At 43.5% G+C, this 22,259-nt stretch overlaps 1 protein-coding gene across 8 annotated transcripts in view; it reads left to right on the top strand.

The window, feature by feature from the left end:
- Nav2 (neuron navigator 2) overlaps nt 1–22,259 on the top strand; it is a 375,768-nt gene that overhangs the window by 164,489 nt on the left and 189,020 nt on the right. For 6 of the 8 annotated variants that reach the window (XM_047518214.1, XM_047518210.1, XM_047518215.1 and 3 more), the window contains exons 6-7: nt 7,006–7,172; nt 7,821–7,892. In XM_047518214.1, the coding sequence (XP_047374170.1) occupies nt 7,006–7,172; nt 7,821–7,892 (239 nt within the window). The remainder of the gene's footprint in view (nt 1–7,005; nt 7,173–7,820; nt 7,893–22,259) is intronic. The other 2 variants (XM_047518211.1, XM_047518213.1) reach the window with 1 other exon arrangement.

The following is a 22,259-nucleotide window of genomic DNA, read 5'->3' as shown; positions in this document are numbered from 1 at the left end:
AGGTATAAAGAAAGCCTATACTGACCAGAAGGAGGAAAGATATTTGGTTTTTAAAGGGGGCGGGGGACATAAAAGTTCTTAAATAATTTTGATTGCACTTTCTTCATATTGGAAATATATTGCATCAGTGAGTTGGGCCTAGAAGGAAAAATGTGGGCAGAGGGGGGAAAAGCCAGGAGCGTTCTCCTTGTCCTACTCTTACTATTTGTGTGTCTAATATATCTTTTCTCTCCTCACTCATCTGTTCCACTCTTTTCTTCCCTATCATGCAGTGCATCATCCAAGGACTCATCTCAGAGCAAAATCATCCGCTTCACTCTGGGTCAGAAAAGATATCTAGGTTAGACTTTCTCTGTGTCCTGCAAAGCATGGTTTAAACCCAATCTACTGTTCCTTTGTTCCTTCTGTGCTGGCTGAGTTTCCTTTTGATTTCTCTCCATGTTTCATGTTTGCAGTTCCAGAAAACCAAACATGCATTGGCTAATGATCCAGTGGTGGCGAGTTTGCAAAGTGGCTGTGGAATTGTTTGTGTGTGTGTGTGAGTGACAGCATGGGAGTTAATTTGAGGTGTCCACGCTGCTCATTTGAGTTTTGCCTTCGACTGCTTTGTCACCAGAATCCATTCAGATTTAGGGAAAGGTGAGTTTCTAGGAAGTTTTTGTGGCAATTTAATGAATAATTTCTTTCTTGCTTCTTCCTGGTGCTAATCCGTCCTCACCTGCATCTCATTCATGTGTGCTGTGCTTTCTGTTGCTTTTGCTGTTAAAATTACTAGTGTGGGCTTGGTTTTCTCTTGAGTTATAAAGATCTGAAGCATGAATACAAAATTGTGGATGCCTCGGCTTACCATGGAGCAATTGCCTCATTTTCCTGAAAATTCAGAAATATGATTGTTCACTAACTAGTTGTCTTGATTCACTTTGGCCTGCCTGCTGCATCCCGTCCTGAATCCTAGGATACATTCTGGGGTATGGGAAAAGCCAGTTACATTGTCATATCTACTGTTATTTTAATTTACCAGTTGGAATGCATTATCTTACTTAATTCTCACATCAGTGTTCATGAGGTAGCTCATGTCATTATCTCCATTTTATAGATGAGGAAACTAAAATTTAGGGTGTCAAGCAATTTGCCCAAGGTCACACAGAAAGCGGGAGAATGAGGATTAGAACCTGAATGGCTTCACCCCAGCACACTCAGTTGAACTCCTGTGTCACTCCACTCCCTCCTCCTTCCTCTTGAATTCTGGCATTTGTGTGGTTGTTGGAAGCTGTTTTTTAAAACTGCTACTCTTGGCCTTTTCCTTCACATTGCTCCCATAACATTCAAACAGAAATCCCTGCTGGGGTGGAATCTCCTTCGTGTTGTGACCAGTGTCTTGTGTTTGCTTCTCCCCGAACTCTCATTTAAAAGTAAAGGGAGAGCTACATTCGTTGCTGTCTTTATCCATTTTCAAATCCATATTGAACTAACTGCCCCACTCTGCCAGCTCCAGCAGCCTTTTCTAACCAGAGTTTACGTTTCTAAAAGGCTTGTGTGTGAGGAGACCCAACTCAGGATCTGCCCGGCTAGTGAGGGAGAGACCACTGGGCAGCACCGGTGGCTTCTCTGCAGGATGTCAGCATGTTACCCACGCTTGGTTCCTGGGACCGGAGGGAACCTGTTTGTGATGCTTTCCCTGCTGAACAGCAGGAGGCTTCAGAGCAGACACAACTGCTCCAGCAAACTGTTCCCAGTTAATTCAAATGTCATGCAAATGCACATACATATGAAAGGAAAGGGGAGGGTGGGCTGGGAGGAAACCTGAAATCTAGTGTCTGTTCCCACAATGCGATGCGCTCGGCCCTGGAAGATAAAGGAAACAGGAGCTAGCTGGGAAGAGCTCTAATTGAAAGCACATGCCCAGTCCATGCATGACTTGTTATCTCTCCCAGATGATGGAAGGAGGCAGTGGGAAGAGAGGAAGAGCTGGAAGATGCGGGCCTGTTTATGCCCTTCCCACCCCTGTGCTGGACATAGAGCTTCCAGATTCACTATAAGCCATGGTCTGGTCTGGCTTCTCTTTAAAGTCACATTCCTCATCTAGAATTTCTTTTGGGTGTAATAAGGCCAGTAAAGGGATGTTCTTTGTTTTATTATTTGCCTAAAAGTTCTCCTTGCCCTGCCTTTCCCCACTTCCTCAACTCCCGCCTCTAGCAGGATCCTGATGAGAATTTTAACTGATTAAGCACCACTAAGTGTAGCATTAGTTTGGTTGCCAAGGCTGCCCTACCCCTTCTGTCTGAACAGGCCACCTTCCTCAGAGTCCTGGAAATAGGTCTCTTGTTGGAGTGTAAACACTGAACACCTGCCAGAGCCAAACACCTGTTGACAGGCACCAGCAATGTTAAGCCCAGTGGGGAGCCTCATCCTTGAATTTGGCTGTGGGAGAGGGGCTCATGGAGGGAATTGGTGCAAGACTAATGGGTCTCAGAGATTTCATCCTTGGTCATATTGTCTTCCTGGCATCCCTGGTGAGCCCCACATATTTGACTTATTCTGTCTGTGGGAGACAGAAAATCATAAGATGCAATCATCACTATTATCTGGACAAATTATTCAATCTCTGTGACTTGTGATTCCTTATTGGTAAGACTGAGTAGTTCCAGATTCTCTCAGTGTCATGAGAATAGAATTAAATTATTCCAATTCCATTATACCTGGCATATAATCAGTGCACCATAAATGGCAGCTCTATGACAATGTTTGCATTTGGGGTTGATCTGGGCCAGGTAAGGCAACCAGAACCCTTTTCTCAGGGTTGATCCCTACACGACTCTCATTGAACAGAATCTGTGGAGTTAGTAGTCAGTCTTCTCTGCCTAGCTGCAGTAAAGCAGATGCCGTGGAAATGAGAGATTTAGCATTTAATCATCTTGTCTGGCAAAAAATATCTCTGATTGTGAACACCCCCCTCCCCAGCATGTGCACACAAGCTGCCATCCTTCCTGGGAAGGGCGCCCCTCTGTTCCCAGCCTTTGAAGTGGTTTTGGGGAGAATGGCTTTCTTCTCAACAGCACGTACAGAACAGCGCATGGAGCAGAGGAGCGGGGACATGCTGGTAGGTCACATGCGAGGAATGACAGTTTTACTGCCCTGCCTGCTCAGTTCTGCACACATTGGAGAAATTGCCCATGGCTTTAATAGCAGCAAGATTTTTTTCCCACCTTGTTCACAGACCACTTCCCTTACACTTAATTTTCAAAAAAAAAAAAAAAAAAAAAAGCAAGATGAACCCATCTGTGCCCTCTGTCATTTTGAAACTGTGTTTGAACATGGAACAATCATGAGAGGTCAAGTTCCTCTCGGAGAGGAACTGTTGGGACTCTTCAGTGCAGTGGATGGCGTGGGGCTGACCTGCCTGGCCCCGTTTTCACTGCTCGGCTCTAGCAAGGCAGGCACAGCAGGCAGCATCTGTCGTGATCCTGTAGCTTTTCCGCATGGGCAAGACCCAGCTTCTCAGCAAGTCAGGATTCTAATGCTACTGACAGCACATGGTCCCAGGCTGGAGGTTGACATGAGTTCCGTGACATACAGAGACGTTAACATTAATGAACTTCAAAATATTTAACCCAAAGGCTCAGGTCTGTGTCACTGGTAAAAGAGAATATATTCCACTTTTAACGTTAGCTCTGCTCTCAGCCTCTTAATAAATGCCTCATCTCTAGAGGGCAGGATAAAGTCCAAGCTTCGTAATGTGACCTACAAGGACTTCTCCTTCTCCAGCTTCCTTCCCTTCCATCCTGTGTCCAAGAGCCAGGACACATGAGTCTGTGCTCTTTATGGGCTTTCTCTCTACATGGCATGCTCTGCCCTCTGTGTTTTTGTCACCTATTCAATGTGCCAAGTCTTGACCTTTCCTGAGCATCTCACCAACTTACGAGGGCATCACTTTCCTGCTGTGAATTATTTCTGAAATTTGCATATTTTATCAATGTACATGTAATCTAGATGTCAGCTAGGGTCAACCAGCCTCTTAAAAATCTAGGTAAGATTAAGCATGCTATCTCTGCCCTTCTTCAGCTTGTAGAAAATCCAGTGACTTTCCATGACCGTGAAGGTATCTTAGTTCTCGTGGTTGTTCTTTGGCTTTGAAATTCTGTACTTAAAATCAGTCTGAACTAATTCAGTTTGTGAATCAATTCACTGTCTATCTTAAGGGGTATTTTGGTTTCTTCGTGGATGAGTTCTTCCATCCCACCATACATTCATTTATAGCCTTTGTATGTGAGATGGACTTTGCTAAAAATTTGGAACAGAGGGAGGGGGCTTAATTTTGGAGCAAGCAATAGTCCAAGTCCATTCACAGCAGAAACTAAGTTTCACACCACCGTGTCAGCATCAATTCTATGAAACTTCAAAGATATCACTTGGTCTCCACCTGGTTTTCTGATTTGGTCAAGGTAAGGGAGCTGCCCTGACTCAAGTGGTCATGGCTTGGTAGTAGTTGATGTGAGCTGAGTGGGGCCTTGTAGTAGCTTTTGGTGGCTCTTTGCCAACCTTTCTCTATCAGCTGTCTTCAAGGCCTTCAAGAGATCCTTGTCTGTGTCCTAGAAGACATGGCACAACCCTGCAGCCATCTGAGGGTTGTGCTACTCCCATCAAAGGAGCGTTTAGGTCCATGCCTTATTGAAGAGAATTTGACCGTGACCACCCACGGGAGACCCAGAACTGTCTTTGTAAATCCAAACATCTTTAGTGAGATGAAGAGCCCGGCTTAACAAAGTTTGTCTCTCTGAAAATGTTGATCTCATATGGTAAGTTCTGTCTGCCTCTCTTCTGATCTTTTAAACTAGACCCAGCTATTTCCTTCCTTATCTAATTCTTTCCTGTACCATTGCAGGTTTCCTTTATGATAGCATCCAATTCCTTTATGTATCTGTGCTCAGCAGAGAGGATGAGAAGGGAAAATAACATGCATTACTTAAACAGGCCAGACATTAAGTTCCGTTTCAAATTTACAATTACCTCACTGGGTAGTTTATAATTATTCCAAAGTTATAGGTAAGAAGCATGAATCTCAGAGTTGTTGTGAGACTGGTCCAAAGTCTTGAGGGTTCAAGAGCCTGAAGCAGAATGCTGTGACCTATGTTATCCTGCACAATTTAATACCATTACTGTGACACCATCTTGGAACAGGTCCATAATCCTTTTCCAGACCTATCTGAGGATATAAAGACTCCTGCAGATCATAGCTGGGTTAAGTAAGTCCAACCCAAGAGCCTGTGTCTGCACCTCTGACTTGAAGGGTTTGCAGGACACTGCTTGTACTGGAAGCAGAACCAAAAAGTACTAATATACAAGGCTGGAACTCCTTGGTTAGCTGGGTTAGTCACATCAGGGCCCCACACACAGACACGGACACTGCTGGGTTTTTGCACCCGATTCTGAGCCTGCCTTGTGGGGTGAATATCCTCTCCAAACAAGATGAGGCAAATTCAAATCCTAGTGCATGGGAAGTGATGCCTTTAACACCTCACTGCCACTTGCTGGGGGACAAGTGAACCCATGCCACCTCTCCCAGCTCCCAGTCAGGGAATCGGGCCAGCTTCTTTTTAACTGGATAAATTTTACAGTCCTCTCACACCAGCTCATGTTCCCTGTTTATTTTGCAACCATCTTTCTTGCTCAGCCAACAAGAAAAAGTTTAAAGTGATTGCCTGCTTATATCTAAAATGCTTCCAGACTGAGGACTTCTTTGCTGCTTGTGGAGTTGCATGGAAAGAGAAGCCTGAAAGCTTTATGAGTCGAAAATTCAGACTGATCACTGCATCTGATACTAGTCGGCTGAGGTTCCAGTTGCTTTTAAGCACAGCTCAGTTGGCTTTAGCAGAAAGATATAACTAAGTATTTCATCGTTTATTCATCTTTCAACTTTAATTATTGGAAACAGCCTACTTCGCAAGTCCCTGGACCAAAATTCTGATCTGGGGAGTCTTAGTCTTAACTCTTTGGGGAATGGGCCATAATATCTTTAGACATATTACAAAGAAGTCTGGTGACTTTATTTTTAAAACCACCCAAATGAGGTATTTTATTTCAAGGGAAAGTGTGGGTTTTTCTTTAGACTGACCAAATCTTGCTGGTTTTACAGAAAGAATTGTGATTTTATCCATCAGCTGTGCAGAGAAACTGGACTTCAGCCTCAAAGTAATGGCACAGTACTGGGGGTGGTAGTGCACTTCTAAAATCCCAGCAACTGGGGAAGCTGAGGCAGGAGGATCATAAGTTCTAGGCCACCCTTAGCAACTTAGTGAGGCCCTAAGCAACTTAGACCTTGTCTCAAAATGAAATATGAAAAGAGCTGGGGATGTGACTCGTTGGTTAGTGCCACAGTACCCCCCACCAAAAAAAAAAAAAAAGTAATGCCACACAGACAGATTGTCAAGTGTTAAAGGAAAATGGACAGTATTTGAAACTAGGCCTTAAGTTTTCATTGCAGATATGTTGGGTTCTGAGTGATAGCAATTTTCTTTCTTAATTGTCCTTAATATCTACTTACCTGGATGTGACCAACACTGATTCCAGTATTTTCCAGAAGAGATGATCACACAGGGTAAACAGTCTAGGGTTAGGCCTTTATATTTCATGCTTGATAAAATTTGAGGTGACATGACTGGAGCTTATTGCAAAGTAAAAAATAACCATCCCAGAGGGAAAGGAAAATGAACTTTGTATTTCTAAGTACCAAACATATTTATATATTTTTTCCTTCAGAATTTCTCCATTTGCTCAAAGGAACACTGTTCACATTTTGCTTTTGGATTTGCAGGGGTCATAACTAGCCTAGGTGTTTGTAGTGTTTCCACTGAGTCTTTTGACTGTCAAACATTCAAGACGCAGTGTTTGGGCTGGGTTTGATTTTTTTTTTTTTTTTTTTTGACCTTCTGCATGGTTGCAGTTCCTTCTGAGACACAGCCAGTTTCCTGAGACTCAGAGTACAACCCTGTTGCTTTTACATTTTAGACTTCCGGGTCCTACCGCGAGGGTATCCGCTGCAGGCAGCGAGGCCAAAACACGTGGAGGGTCAGCCACTGCTAACAACCGGCGCAGCCAGAGCTTTAACAACTATGACAAGTCTAAACCCGTCACCTCCCCACCCCCACCCCCACCGCCAAGTAGCCACGAGAAAGGTGAGTCAACTTTTAATCTTTCTGAGAATCCTTTACCCCATTTTGCTGTATAGCAAAGCTATCCCATTCCTTTGGGTGAGTTTGGTTGGGGTCAGGGTCAGCATTGCAAATTAGGATATGAGGAAGTGTCCCGAGGATACACTTGACTGGCAGGAACTTTCTTCTGATGGGCATTAATGAAGTAGGGAAAGTATTGTTATATGCAGAGTTGCCAGCAAGAATACCTGACTGCACATAGCAATATAGCATCTGGAATTTGAAAAGAAATCCTTATGGTGTCTGCTCTGTGCATTAGGTGGTTTTCCAGAAATTGTAAGCTTCCTGGGGCATGCTCTTTGTGAGCTTCTGAGCTTTTTACCCATCAGAAATATGTGCAGGGAGTTAAGAATAAGGGAGTTTTCACTCTTTGAAAAAGCCAGCCCGGGAATGTGGGTTGGCTAAGTGAAGATCTTGGCTGCACATAAGGAGCCGGCGGCATTTCTCCTGGGGTTGAAGTGATGCAACTTTAGCCATAAAAGGATAGGATACTTTTACTCTCCATAATACTGAACTTTTAGGATGGGGGGAAAAAAGGTGAATAGCCTTGGAGAAGTCCTAAAAATAAGATTTTAAAACAAACCTTTGCTTGTATAAACCTGTTACCTCTAGAGACCGTGGAGAAACTGAGGCAGTTTAGAAGATTCTTCAGTAAAAGGCAGACCTCTGCTTCAATCTTGCCAGGTAGTGGTCTAGAGTTCTTTGGGGGGCTTGACCAAGTCACTTGAAAGCCTTTCCTCCCTGGTATCATGGAAGCTTCCTAGTGCTGACCTGAATGATGTTCCTGCATTTCCCTGCGACCTAGGAGAGCTTCTCTTTAGTTCTTAAAGTGCTCCTGGCACCTGGGCAGACCTTCTGCCTTGAATGGGGTCAGAACCTCTCCACCCACTTCTCCAACCCAAGTTCACTTGGTTCAGTGGTGCTGGATTGCCCTGAGAATTTGCTAATCACTGTTATCTTGTCCCCCAAATATGAAGGAAATGTTTAAGGAACTGATAGATATACATGGCAAATTTCCCAACCAAGGCACAGGAACTCTGCAACTAGCACTAAAGTCACAACCAGAATGTCTGAACCAGTCAAAGTGCTTTGTGATCCAGCTTTCACTTTTCTTCTCCATCTTTCTACCCCTTTCCTCCCAGCCTCTCCTTTCCTTTCCTTTACAATATCCAAGTGTATTTTTTTTTTACATGTTCTTAGATTACAAAAATAACATAAGCTGGTAAAATGGTACAAGCATATGTGTATATTAAAGTTCTCCTTTATATGCATCTTAATGAGTTCCAGTGTAAACTATTTATACCTCCAGAGCTTTCACAATGCATTTATATACATATTACACACACACACACACACACAAGTGAGAAAAAGAGAGAGAGAAAGAGAAAGGCAGGCTTTGGTTTTCCATATCAGTAAATAAAAGATAATTTTTTTTTGAGTACCTAGTATGTACCTCAATTATCCCCAGTTTGCAAAGAGTAAAACTAAAACAAAGCTTTAGTGCTTGCTGAAGCCAGACCAAAGATAGGGAGAAGTGGAATTGCATTTGAACTCAGGCACAGTGGTCCCAGAACCAAGAATAGTGCCGTGCTTTGGAAAACAAGTGCTTGGAGGCTTGCCTATTGAGGACCAGCCAGAGAAATGCATGTGGACACCTGAGGACAGAGTTGGGCAGGTGTTTGGCATAACCTGCTGTCCCCATCCATAGTCAGAAAATGTCTGCTGGAGAGGAAATAAGCTGTCTTTGTAACCAGTTGTGACATTACCCGTTTCCTCTTCCTTCTGTTCTCTCATTTTCATTCTCTGAACAGCTTAACACTGCCAGGAATCTAGTACATTTCTCAGGTATTTGGTCCATCACAGGAATCTGAAACCTTTAGTCTTTCTAGACTGACTTCTAGACATATGGAAGATAGTCTTTTCTGAATAATATGGTTCTCTTCATCTCATAGAAAGCATATTTTTATTATTTTTTCATTACATAAATGCTCACATAAAAATACTCACATCATACAGAAATTCATTAAAAAGAAAAGAACCCTACACATGCCCGCCTCCTAGAAATAGCCACTATTTACCACTTAAATTATTTTTTATGAATAAACTGTCACATTTTCTGTTTACTGTTTGCCAAATACTATTCCAAGGTGCTTTGTGAATAATTACTTAATTCTTCAGGAGCTCTGTGCACATACATGCACACCAACATATTGATGTAACTTTTAAAATCTCATAAATAAAATCACCAAATCATAGGCAGCCTTTTTTGTCTGTGCAAACGTCACTCTCTTCATATTGGTTACATAATACTCCACTGTGTCAATTTACCTTAATCTATTTAACTACTTTCAGCTGGGTTGTTACTAATTTTGATATTATAAAAAGTACTGAGATGAATGTTCTTGTATTTTTTATATGCACACAATTGTTTCAGGGGAAATTGTCCATCAAGCCATGCTGGTGTTCACAATTGTGTTAATGCTTCCAAATTTTGCTCCCCAAAAGGTTATATTTGTATTTATATTCTCATTGACAATGTGTGAGAGGCCACACCTGTTATAACTCCCTTGGAAGAAAATACTCTCATTTTTTGAAATGAGCCAAATTAATTTAATAAACTGATAGGACTGTTTGGTAAAAATTCACCTTCTTGAATGGCACTTTGCTGTGAGTAAACACCAGTGGTCTTGGCACAGTAAAAAAGCACTTGGGTTTGAGATCAAGGCCTCTGCACTCCAGGTGCTTAACTTCTGCGGCCTCAGTTTCCCTCTGTCAACCTGCAGGCCTCCATCACTGAACACTGCAGTAAGGATGATTTCTTCAGTTTGCAGAATGGGATGGCAGATGAGCATCCTCAGTGTGCAGGCCACCTGTGCCTTCTGATGGGTTCCCTCCCTGGTCTGCATTCTGTGTGACTTTCTCTTGCTATGTTTGCCCTGCCTGTCATGGGCAGAAGAGAAGAGCCAGATGTGGCTGCAGAGGTAGAGCGTACTTTGTTGTGTCTGAGTAACTTTGGGGCCATTGATTAAGAGTCTCTGGAGACATGTCACTTTGTGGTTGGCGAAGCAAATTCTTTATCTGCATTAATGATCTGGAGATGGAACGGAAGAGGAGTCACCCATGTCCTGCTGTTACCTGGGATCCTAATGTGAAATTACACTTTGATTCGATGGAATTTATTTAGAGGCCTAAGTCGTGCAGAAGGGAATATGTTTGGAGTGCCCCATTTTACCCTGTTCCTTTCATTCATTTTGCTACCATTTGAGGAGCACCTGTCATATGTCCAGCATTGTGCTGGGTGTAGTGACGGAGAGGACTAAGATGCAGACACTTTCCCAGAGACTCGCAGCCTCAGGAGGAGCAGTGAGATCAGAGAGATGCTGAGTTGTGAAGACAGAGAATATAACCAGGAAGGCTCCAGGAGGACATCTGAGAAGTGATATCATTTGTGTTGATTTCTACCCCCAGATTTTTGCTTAGAGAGGAGGAAAGGCAGGCTGGGAAGGGATGATTCACCCTAGCCTGCTGGTCCAGGTATTAACCCGAGAGCACACCTGCTGGGTTCACTGCAGTATTACACTTGTGTTTTTTGGTAGCCTGTGCAGGGTGAACTTCTTCAAGATAACCAAGGTGTCCCGTGGTTATTCCTGAGACTGGAATCCCAGGCTACGGAGAGCTCAGGCGCCTGATTCTCTCAGTACATGACAATTATCCCTGTTTGGGAACCAACTGTGTATTTGCCATGATCCTGTGACCAAAACTCATCATTATCAGAGGACTTAGAAAATCAGCTTAGAGGTGTGAACCAAGGTGGCATCATTGAACTTAAAGAATTCTCTGGGAGATTGCCTGGCAACAGAACTCAGTGAACAACAGTTAGACTCTCTGCTTTGACCGGACAAGCAGATGGACTAGAAGCTACCAAATTTAGGAACCTCCCAGGGGCTCTAGAGGAGGACTAAGTCCAGCCAGGAAAGAAGGTGCCCCAGTCTCTTGGGCCAGAGGACAGTTATCTCAGGAGAAGTAATTTGGGCCTACCCTAAAAGACAAAGTGGTACTTTGAAGGCAGACCAGGGAGTTTGAATTCTGACCCTGCCACTTCCCAGAAGTGTGACTTCAGGCAAATGCAGCCATCAGCAGGGCATCTGCTCAGGATCATCCTCAAAGACCACCACAGGCCACCCTTGGCAATGCTCTACTCAGAAGGATGCAGACAGGAATCAGATTGCTGGCCGGGCAGGGAAAGGACTTTTCTTCAGTAGGAGTGGTCTGTTTTTTCCTTCAGTATCAAACCATGCTAGGCAAGTTCGCTGCCACTGGGCTACATCCCAAGCCCCCACGAGAGGTCTTTCCATCAGTGGATGCAGCAGTCCGAAGCCACACAGCCATCCAGGTGCTGTTCTTCCACCACCACGGGGAATAGCTTAGGTGTGAGGGGCAAGACCTAAAATGGGGCAGGTGCACAGATCACTCTAACTTAAAAGCCACACCCCCCAGGAACCCATGTCCATTGAAATAGCTCCATATGCATGACTTGTAGGGTTCCCACAAGATCAGGCCCAATCAGATGTCACAGCACTCAGACCCAAAATGATGGTGTCCCCACGAGGTGTTTGCGCTTCCTCTATGGTTCCTCCCAGTCCAGATGTGGTTTAACAACTAAGGGTCAGTTTTACCATGAGCAATGTTGCTTAGTAACAGAATGACTTTCTATCTTTATCAGGTTTCCAGGGGAACAGAGTTAGAAGGTTACCCCAAGGTCACATTCCCATGCAGAAGCTGAAGGGATTTGTTAATCCTTTTCCATCAGCAAGCCACCTTACCCCTTAGAGATTCAGCTTATTTATCTGTGAAGAGGCAAGAGGCTGCCCTGACCCTAATGAAGTTCCATGTGAAGCATTCTAATATTTTCTAGCTCAGTCCAAATGATCTGTCCTTGTCCCTTCTCTAGTGGTCATAGACATTGCTGTGAAGGGTGTGATTTGTTGTCATTTCCCAGTAGCTGGAGTTTATTGATATTGTGGGTATATTTACATGGCATGAGAAAACTACTAGGTTCTGGCCTTTGGGAAGGTGTGTGGTCAATTGGTTGCTGTTCCCAAGTGAGACCATGGTGGCTGTGACTCCGCCAGTAAACATGGGTTTCATTTTTATGATTTACATGTCACACCATAGTCTCCTTTTGTTTTAAACAAATGAATGTCTATCTGAGTAGATGAATAGTCCCCAAACTCATGGCACCTAACTCCAGGAATAATATCTGAGCAGTAACATTTTCTACTGACAAAGTATTTGCAAACTGCCTGTGTCTCATTGAAGAGAGAACAGATTCAACATGGTTAGCTGCCTGTCATATCTGAAGCACCATACTCAAGTCCTGTGATCCGGGGAGATGTTGGTAAATTCAAGTCTCTAGATCATTGTTTCTCAAGGTGTGATTCATAGACCATCTATATCATCAGCTCTTAAGGTCATTGCCACAAACACAAATCCTTAGGCTTTACAAACCTAGTCCTTCCAATTCAGAATCCTGAGTTAGAGTTCAGAAGTTTAGATTTACAATGATTTCATTCTATGGCACTGAAGTTTGGGAACCCTTATCCTAGCAGCTCTCCTTGGTTACTGTCAAAAGAGAACACTAACTTCCAATTGCCTTTCAGTTCTTAGCCACTCCTTGGTAATATATTGTACTGGAAAATGGAGGTAATGTAGTAAGATACCCAGACTAGTGCCTGGCATGTAACAGGAGCTCAGTAAATGGGGGACCACTGAAATCTACATGTATATTTCGTCGTCCCCCTAATCAAATTTATTCTCAGAGCCAGCAACTTGTAGTGAGTGGACTCGCCTGTTGTGTTGGTCTTCGTATCTTATTTTTGGTTTTGTGCTATTGCCTTGCAAATCTTCACCTTCTTACTGTATTTTAGTTTTTAAATTTGTATTGCCACTCATTTCAGCTAAGCTAATAGAAAATAAGGGAGTGGAGTTCTATCCCATTCTTAGACTGGAAATATGCAGAGGGAGTGTCCCGTTAGGTCTAGATATGGTAGCAGAGTCCAGGAGTGCTCTGAGGGGGAAGTCAGCTCACCTTTGCCCTAGATGGAAACCATCATTCAGTTCTTTCCCAGCTTGTCATTTGAGGAGCTTGATGTTCCTTTGTGCCTGTGTGTTCAGAGGAAGGGTGAGCCTGTCACAGCTATCTAGAGAGGAGTCCAAGTGATGTCCCTTGCACCTGGCTTTTGTCCTTAACCTTTAGCATGAAACTGAAGCCCAACATCAAAGGAAACCTCTCTGGCCAGCTTTGTGACCATTTTCCTGCTCTGCTGTGCAGTTCAGAGGAGCCCCCAGGGAAGGAGACACACAAATCCCACCAGCCTGAGAAACTAATAAACTGCAATGCTAAAGCCATCCTTTTGTCACAGAGAAGAATAACAAGGTTATAATACCTACGTTTTGCTTCTCTCTAAATATGGATTTTTTTCAAAGCCAACATGTGAGCTTATGTTCCTGCCATATATTCTTTCTCTAAAATACAATGACCTGGCTTTTTGTAACAGACAAAATGAATACAGGAAAAAGGAGCAAGAGAATAAATCATTTAGGAAGATGAAATATCTATTTGATTAGTCTAGTGTCAGGAGTGGAAAATGACTGGTTGATGTTGGTCTAATCTTCAGGTGATAAATCTCAGCATTTCTCTTGCTTCCATCTGTTATGTAGGCAGCGTCACACACACGTGAATTCAATTTAATTTCAAGGATCACCAGGAGGGGAAAGTACTTCCACGTCAGGTGCTCTCCTAGTCATTTTTACCCAAGTGTCATCTGCAGTCAGAGCTTAGCCATTTATTTAAATGTTCTTGGAAAAATGTTTTTCTCCAACAAAAGTTAGGTGTTTGACAGTATTCATCAACACATGAAGATAAATGCACGTTGGAATGAATGAAGTTCACCTTTCTGTAAGCACATAAGGCCTGTACTCACAATGAGAAGTGCAAGGGCAGATGCTGGTCAGAATGAGGAGAGAGCTCTTGAGCTGTAGGGCAGTTCACCTTGCAACAACAGCTTCAGGACAGGTTTCTTATGAATGCTCACTTGGCAGCTCCTCGGTGCTGAGGACATGACACCCTCTGGCTTAAGTGAACCTAGCAGATAAGATGCATTTCCTGGCTGCCACTTGCTTCCTTGATGGGCAGTGCATTCATTTGACTGGGATACTAATGCACAGCCCACCCAACCTCTCCTGAGAAGGATGTCAGATGAGAGGTTACAGTTTGATATTTGTCTCCAAGATAATGGTCACATTGTATCTATTTTGTGGTAAGAATGACAGGGGCCATCTGCAGGTGTTGTGCCCTATGGATAAATACTGCAGAGCAGTCTGTGCCAAGGTACTGTGGACAGTTCACATTCTTAGTGTCCTAAGAGCTCCTGCCATGGTTCCTTAGCAGCAGCCATGCAGATCCTTGTGACTGGCAAGGCTCCCTGAACTTTGGGGTCAAGGCACAGATAGGAATGGCTGTGAAAATCAGTGGCCTGCCCTACTTCCTCATAACAACATCGGTGAAGGCCTCTCTGCATCAAATGCTCCCATTGCCTTTGCTGTGACGGCAGAATAACAGCGTTTTTCTGAAATGAAAACTGGAGTGGGAGATCAGTGACCTATGGGAACTCGTCTTGGGAAAAGCCAAACTTTTAAAAAACAAAACCAAAAATGTCCTTTGGCTCCAGGACAGCCTAGGACAGTGAGTCTCTGCTGCCCCCTGCTGCCCCAGGTTCGTGTTGGCCTTGCGTCTCCCAGCCTGGCATCCCAGGGCACTCTGTTGAAAAGATAATGACTTGCAGGCTGTCTAAACGTCCTCTTCCAGACAGGGCCTCCCCACATTTGTTTTCTTGATTTGGGAGAATGAATGTGGACTGGAGAAAACCCACACTGTGGGTGTGATCAGGTTCATGTGGCCTGGTGGAAAAACTTTTCCTTAAGTGGAGAGGAAGTGACAGCCGGCCTGAGCTAAACTGGGCCTTCAAAGGCCGCCCATTCCCTCACCTGGGTGGGCAGCCAGCTGGTGGATTCAGGAATTCTTCAACAGCCCTAGCAAAAAGGATCTTTGAAGGCACAAGCTGATTTTTGCTCTAAGAATGTTTTGCTAGACTTGGCTCCATTTTTAAGAGGCAAATAATTCCAAACCAGATGACTACAATATGGAGTAAATGAGTCCCTGTCTTCTTTGTTACACAATCATGTACTTGGAACTCCGTCCTTCATATATTCATGTGAGTTCAAGGTCATTTATTAAGGGCTTGCTGTGTGTCACGCACCATGCCACTCACTGAATATTCGAAAGTGATAAAAAGGACTGGGCAGTAGCCCAAGTGTGCATCCCCAGCACCAAACATGCACACAGAAAGTGACAAAAATGGGTAGCAACCTCTGCCCCATGGACCTCACCATCTGTGGAAGAGATGGGTAGTAAAGAAAATATAGATATCATTGCACTTCAAGATAATTGCACTTATGCCAAAAGTTGGATACTGTGAATGAACTTAGAAATATAATGAGGGGGCACCTCATCAGGGTGAGACCCACAAAACTTGTATGGATCCCCTTTGCTCAGTTTACTTATTTTCCTGCACAATGGTTAGGAAGAAAGGATGCTTTAGAAAATGTTTTAATGGGAAGGAATTAGTTACCTTGTTGAAATGAAAGGCTATACCCTGGGCAAGCTTTTTCTTCTTTTTCTGGACACATGTTCAAAATATTATAGATGGAAGTAAACTTTTTTTCCTTCCTTTTTTTCTTTGATACCAGGGATTGAACTCAGCCTCCCGAGTCACTGAGATTACAGGTTCATGCCACAGTGCCCTGCTGGAGGCAAACTTTGACTCCCTAATTTTAAAAAAGAAAAGAGCCTTCACATTTTTCCTCTCACAGTTGAACAGGATTTCTTGGCAGTAGTAAGTTCCCTGACCCCAGAGGTGTTCAAACACAGGCCAGATCACCACTTGCTAGGGCTGTTGTAGTTGAGGTTCCTGACATTAGCAGGTGGATTAGAATAGATACTTGCTCAGATGTCTTATAAACCTAAGGTTTGATTATCCCAGGCAAAGGGTAGAGTTGGTGTGATTTGAGTGTGTTTGGAGGCTTCCTCTGCCTTAATGAAGTCATGCATATCTCCTACAGTTTACCAGAGCTCCCAAAGCCCCTCCTTTGGATTGTTCCTGTGAAGGACTTAATTCATTCCTTCCAAAATGTGCTTTATTCTGATTTGTTTTCCTGCAATGCTAGGGATTGAACTCAGAGCCTCTTACTCTACCCTAGGCAAGCCCTCTGCCACTGAGCTACATCCCCAACCAGCAAACACCCTTTATTCTCCATGTTGCTATATAAATACTCTGGAATTGATTTCTGTGCTAAAATTTTTTTACCTCTTATACATGTCATACTTAACATCTCATTTGTGCCAAGTTCTTGCTCCAGGGCCATCAAAGCACCCATAGAAAAGATCCCTGCCACAGATAAGAAATCGTAGCTACCCAGTGAGAAGATACACATGGTTGGTTTCAGTCATTTAACACTTGGATTTATTTCCCTGCCCTCTTCCAGAGCCAGATAGGAGTGTCTTCAGGCTGTTACATGCAGATTTGTTTTCAAAAATTTCTTTCACATTCATGCTGTAGGGGGCAGGCTTCATTTAAAGAAAACCAGAGATAGAGCCTCCAGAGGAGGGAGTCATTTAGACCTTACAGGGAAGAGACTGGATCTTATTTTCAGAGATTTCTATGCACTGAAGACTCTCTTTCTGTCCTGTTGTCAATGCATGAGTGAGGTTCTGGCCTTCACATAAACCTTTGGGGACCAGGATTGTTTCGCCTCATAAAATTCAGTTGGCTTGTAGTCCAAACCAGTGAGGACCTGGGAGGGAAAGTGACTTCTCCACGAGGTCATGTGTGCCAGGGCAAGGATTCCAACCAGGTCACTGACTCCAGGCCTTGGCCGTTTGAGCCAAATTCTGAGCCATTTCCATCTCAAAGCTTCTAAAATAGGAGTGCTTCGTTCCCTGGAGCATCTTCAAATCTGTCACCACTTAGGAAATAATAATAACACTGAAACTTTGGGGAGCCATCCTTTTAGTGGACTCTCCACCCTTGATATGTTGGTAAAAACAAGTGTGACTTACTCCTATCTCCACAGCCCTAAAAATCAATGTTTTTTTGAAATAGCCATGTACTCTCCCTCAGAAGCCTGCAGGCTGATGGGACAGTTCTGCTGAGGTGAGCCAAATTCAGCTGGTCTCAGCCGGGCTTGTTCATGGGTCTGGGTCATATGGTGGGTGCATCGACTGGACACTGGCCTACCTGTAATGTCCCTAGTTGAGACAACCCAGTTTTCTGTATGTGGTCTTTCTTCCTCTGAAAGGCTAGTGCAGGCTGTTCTTGTGGTGGTAGATGAGTTCTCTTCATTCTGTTGACCAAAGCCAGTTGTCTGCCCTGCCGACATTCATGAGGCTAGGGAAGAGCTACAAAGTCACATTGCAAAGCATACATGATAGAGAGAGGCAGAGATGTGAGGCTGGTTTTGCAATGAATCTACCACAATAGATAAGTCGAGTGCCATAATTATGTATTGATTGACTGGTTTCCCTGGTCAGGATAGTCGTTGTCTATTTTCACTGAAGTTGCATGAAGATGAGGATATTCTAAGCTTGTAACTATGGGCCATGTAGAACTCCGAGTGACTTAGTCATCCTTTCTTACCCCCATCCCACAGGCAGTCTCTCTGAGTGACAGAAGGAAGCAGGCCAGTGAAGGGACACAATTACCTATCCAAGCAGCACTCTGACTTAACCCCGTTCTACGTCCATGCAATCCTTGACCTTCATATACCATGTGTCTCTGGTTTCTCTCCCACACCAACTTTCATCTACACATTAGTTTGGGTTCAGGTCCCAGCATCTCCACCTGATGGCCGTGTGGCTGGATTGTTCAGCACCTCTGAACTCGAGGTATCTTATCAAAAAAGTGCTATTCATAGCACCAACCCCAGACTGCTATGATGAAGAATACCTGTAATATTTATTGAATCAATGAATTTGAGTGTATAAAATCATGAACGACTATAAGAGACAAATTACCACAGCAACTGAACTGAAACTCTTAAAGAGCCAGTTCTGCACTTATGGTCTCTTGCCTCAGATCTTAAGTCTAAAGCACCCACGTGACTACCACCCCACCTTGCCTAATCTCATCTCTCTTGGAGAAACCATAGTGAAGGGTAGTTTGGAAAACCAGAGGACCAAGAAACACAGAATGACCTTCATCAAAGGGACAGTCCTAGCAAATGAACACTTATCATAGTTTGGTAAATATCTACCTGGTTATCTTTTGTTCTTACTATCTTAGAAATGCAGCATATTGATTCTTGAAACTTCCCCCTGCCACTGCTGCCAATCACTGGGGCGGGGGGAGTTTGAGAAAAAAGTATTGTTTGAGACAGACATTGGGAGAAGCATTTGTTTGGTTGTCATTTGTTTTTTTAGAAATCAGCTACAAGTAGATGAAAGAAGATACATCTTTCCTCGGAGTTTTAAAAGCAAATTAGCCAATTTAATTATACTTCCCTCAGTCAACTTTAAAAGGTCATAACTGATGATTTTTCCAGTGCATTAGAACAAAGGACTTTTGATTAGTAAAAGATCTGTCTCTGAATGTGATTTTATTTTTCCTTTTGTTTTGCCATCCTCCTTTAGTCTGGGCGCTCTGATCATCTTAATGCATCCAGACCCACAATTTGAAACAACCTGCTGCCCCATTCCTGGGGTCTGGTGACCAAAGTATCTTCAGACAGATTAAAGACATCGTAGCTAAATTAACTAAACAGCCCAAGGAAAGAGGCGGGGTGTATTTTGAGCTCCCTTCTCTCTGAGCATGCCAAGATGCTGTGGCTCTGGCCTTGGGGTGTTGGTCAGCATTAGTGGTTGGGTCTTGGCAACAGAAATGGCCTCTGCTGGCCGGAAACTGATCAGAACTGTTCAGACTCATTAGGGAGCCCCTCAGATCACTTCTGGCATAAACGCTCCAGAAATCATCAAACAGCCAAGGTAGAGGCTGACTTCCTTGAAGTCCTTCCAAAGGCGTTGGCATATGTGCCTTTTGGATGAGCTACACTACACAGCTTTTGAGGTCTGCTGTGGGGCTGAGAGAGCTCTCCAGGCACTGGGAGCCCCACCAAGATGGTCAGGGGAGTCGCTGGGAGCTTCTTGGCCCAGTATCTTCTCCCTCATGCCCCTTTCTTGAACTCCTCTTTCTCACTCTGCATCTGCCATGGGTGACTCCCACCACCAGAGAGCCGGCCCATCTCTAATCAATAAGTAAGGGCCTCTGCATCTTCTGGTCAGCACTGTTGAAGTGTTCCCTACCTATGCTGTCTAACATGCCAGCCGTGAGCTGCTTGTGGGTGTTAAGCACCTGTAATGTGGTTAGTGTGGATGGCAAACTGAATTTTGTTTTATTTTTTGTACTGGGGATTGAACTCAGGGACCCTTTGACCCTGAGATACATCCTCATCCCTTTTTATTTTGAGACAGGGTCTGCTGAGTTGCCAAGGCTGGCCTCCAAATTGCAACCTTCCTGCCTCAGTTTCCCAAATAGCTGGGATTATAGGTGTATATCACCTCACATGGCAAGAAGTTGAATTTTTAATGTACTAAATTTTAATTTTCTTAAATGACCACCTGTGGCTAGTGGCTCCAGTGTTTGACAGTACTATTGTTCTAAATGATAGTTGAATGAGCAGCCAGAAAACCTGTCACTAAAGTCTGTCATTTAAAAATATCATTTTAGTCACAAAAGACCAAGTATTACATGAAATGTCCAGTATAGGTAAATCTTATAGAGACAGAAATTAGATTAGAGATTTCTAGGGCTGGGTGCATGGTAGGGAGTGATTGCTAGTGACTGTGAAGTAGCTTTTTGGTATAATGAAAATGTCTTAAAATTCCATTGTGGTACTGGTTGTACAACCTTGTGAATTTACTAAAAATCTCTGAAGCCTCTACTTTAATGCATGAATTTTATGATATGAGTTATACCCCAATAAACAGGTTTAAAAACAGTTTCTTGTCCATGCCACAGTTGAGTATATGTTCTGACCCCAGCTCTTCCACATTGTAGTGATAGTGGCCAAGTGCTTCCCCCTCCCTAGGCCTCAGTGTCATCTTGATAAAATGAAGAGATGGCTCTGACCTTAATGTTAGTAAAGAAGAGAACTTCTGGACCTCCTTTCCCTTTATCGACTTAACTTTAACCCAATTCAGATGGGTCGGTCCCCAGGATAGGAAATGCATCCCCTCTTTCAGTTGCAGAAGCTGCCCCATCCCATGAGCCCCCTCAGGAGTAAATGGACCAGTGGGCAGGTAAGACTGCCTTCCTCATCCATTCCCTCAGGAACCAAAGCACAGAGAGCCCACAGTGCTGAGACATGTCCCTTTTGACCTTTAATCCAGATAAATACAGATTGTGACTTGGTGGTCAATTGCTCTAATGCTCAGAAACAGCTTTCAGTATCCTCAGTGAGCAGAGGGGAGGGAAAGGAAGGTATTGGAGTTTCCTGGGTATAAAACATCTCTCATGGGTTTTCATGGTGTGTGGTCAGAGGGCCTGTGAAATCTCTCTGGAAAGCACAGTTCTTTAGTAAAAGCTTTAAACTGGTCTTCTTCTCCCTCTTCTCAGATGGTCATTTTTTAAAATTGGTGACATTGAAGAAGTAATTGCCACCCTCCTCTTCCTCCTTTTTATCACTGCCATAAAGCCTTACCTGTGTGCAAATAGCCAATGTTATAAATGCTGGTTTCATAAATAACTAGAACCTGCCTTTAAAGTCAATGAGGTGATGGACTGTGAACACAAAGGGACCCTGTAATGATAACAACAAACGTGTTTTAGGCTCTTTGCATACATAGTATCATGTATTTCTTCTCCTCACTACCCAGAAATATCAGTAGTGTCCTTTTATTTTAAAAATAAGAAAACTGAGCCTGTAATCCTAGCAACTTGGGAGCCTGAGGCAGGAGAAGCACAAGGAAAATCTGGGCAATCTGTCTCCAAAGAATAAAACGTCTGGGGATATAGCTTAGCGACAGAGAACTCCTGGGTTCTCTTGAGTCTTGAAGTGGTTAAATAACTTGTCTACATCATGCAGTTGGCAAGGACCAGAGTTGAGATTTGAACCAGGATCTGCCTGCTTCTAAGCTAGTATTTTGTATTTAACCATCATATAGGCTAGTTTTGATTAGATCACAAATGATGGAACCCCTCTTTATTGTCAGGTACTGTACACATTGCTGGAGACGAAGCAATGAACCAAGCCAGAAAATGCCAGATGAGTGCAGTCCAAGCCATAGAAATTCAGAGATAGATAGATAGATAGATAGAGAGAGAGAGAGAGAGAGAGAGAGAGAGAGAGAAGTGTTTGCTTAGGGATTGTGGGAGGAGAGTAGAATTCATGCAGAATTGGGTCTTATAGGAAGAGTATCAACTTCCTGGAACTGTATGGAGTCACTGTAAAGTAGAAGGACTCTGAGAATTTGTTGTCTCTTTTCTTTTTTTAATGATACTGGGAATTGGACCCAGGGGTACTCTACCACTAAGCTTCATTCCCAGCCCTTTTTTTTTTTTTTTTTTTTTTAATTTTGAGAAAAGATTTGCTAAATTGCCCAGGCCGGTGTTGAACTTGTGATCCTCCTAAGTACCTGGGATGACAGGTGTGTACCACCAAGCCCAGCTAAGAATTTATTTTTTGATATATGGATATTTTGGAAAATAAATACCACATGTAAAAAGAGCATGATTTGTGTGTGTGTGTGTGTTTTCTTGTGTGTGTATGTTACGGGGGAGTGTATTAGAGATGTAACCCAGGGCCTCACACCTGCTAGGCATGCACCATACCACTGAGCTGCATCCCCAGACCAAGATTATAGAGTCAATGTTGTGATTAATGATCATCACTTCTCCCACCACACGCTCTTATATAAAGTATTGCTTAATACCCATCTCA

The sequence above is a fragment of the Sciurus carolinensis genome, chromosome 11 (assembly GCF_902686445.1).
Source record: "Sciurus carolinensis chromosome 11, mSciCar1.2, whole genome shotgun sequence".
Taxonomy (NCBI): domain Eukaryota; kingdom Metazoa; phylum Chordata; class Mammalia; order Rodentia; family Sciuridae; genus Sciurus; species Sciurus carolinensis.
This window is presented reverse-complemented; position numbering and strand designations above follow the sequence as displayed.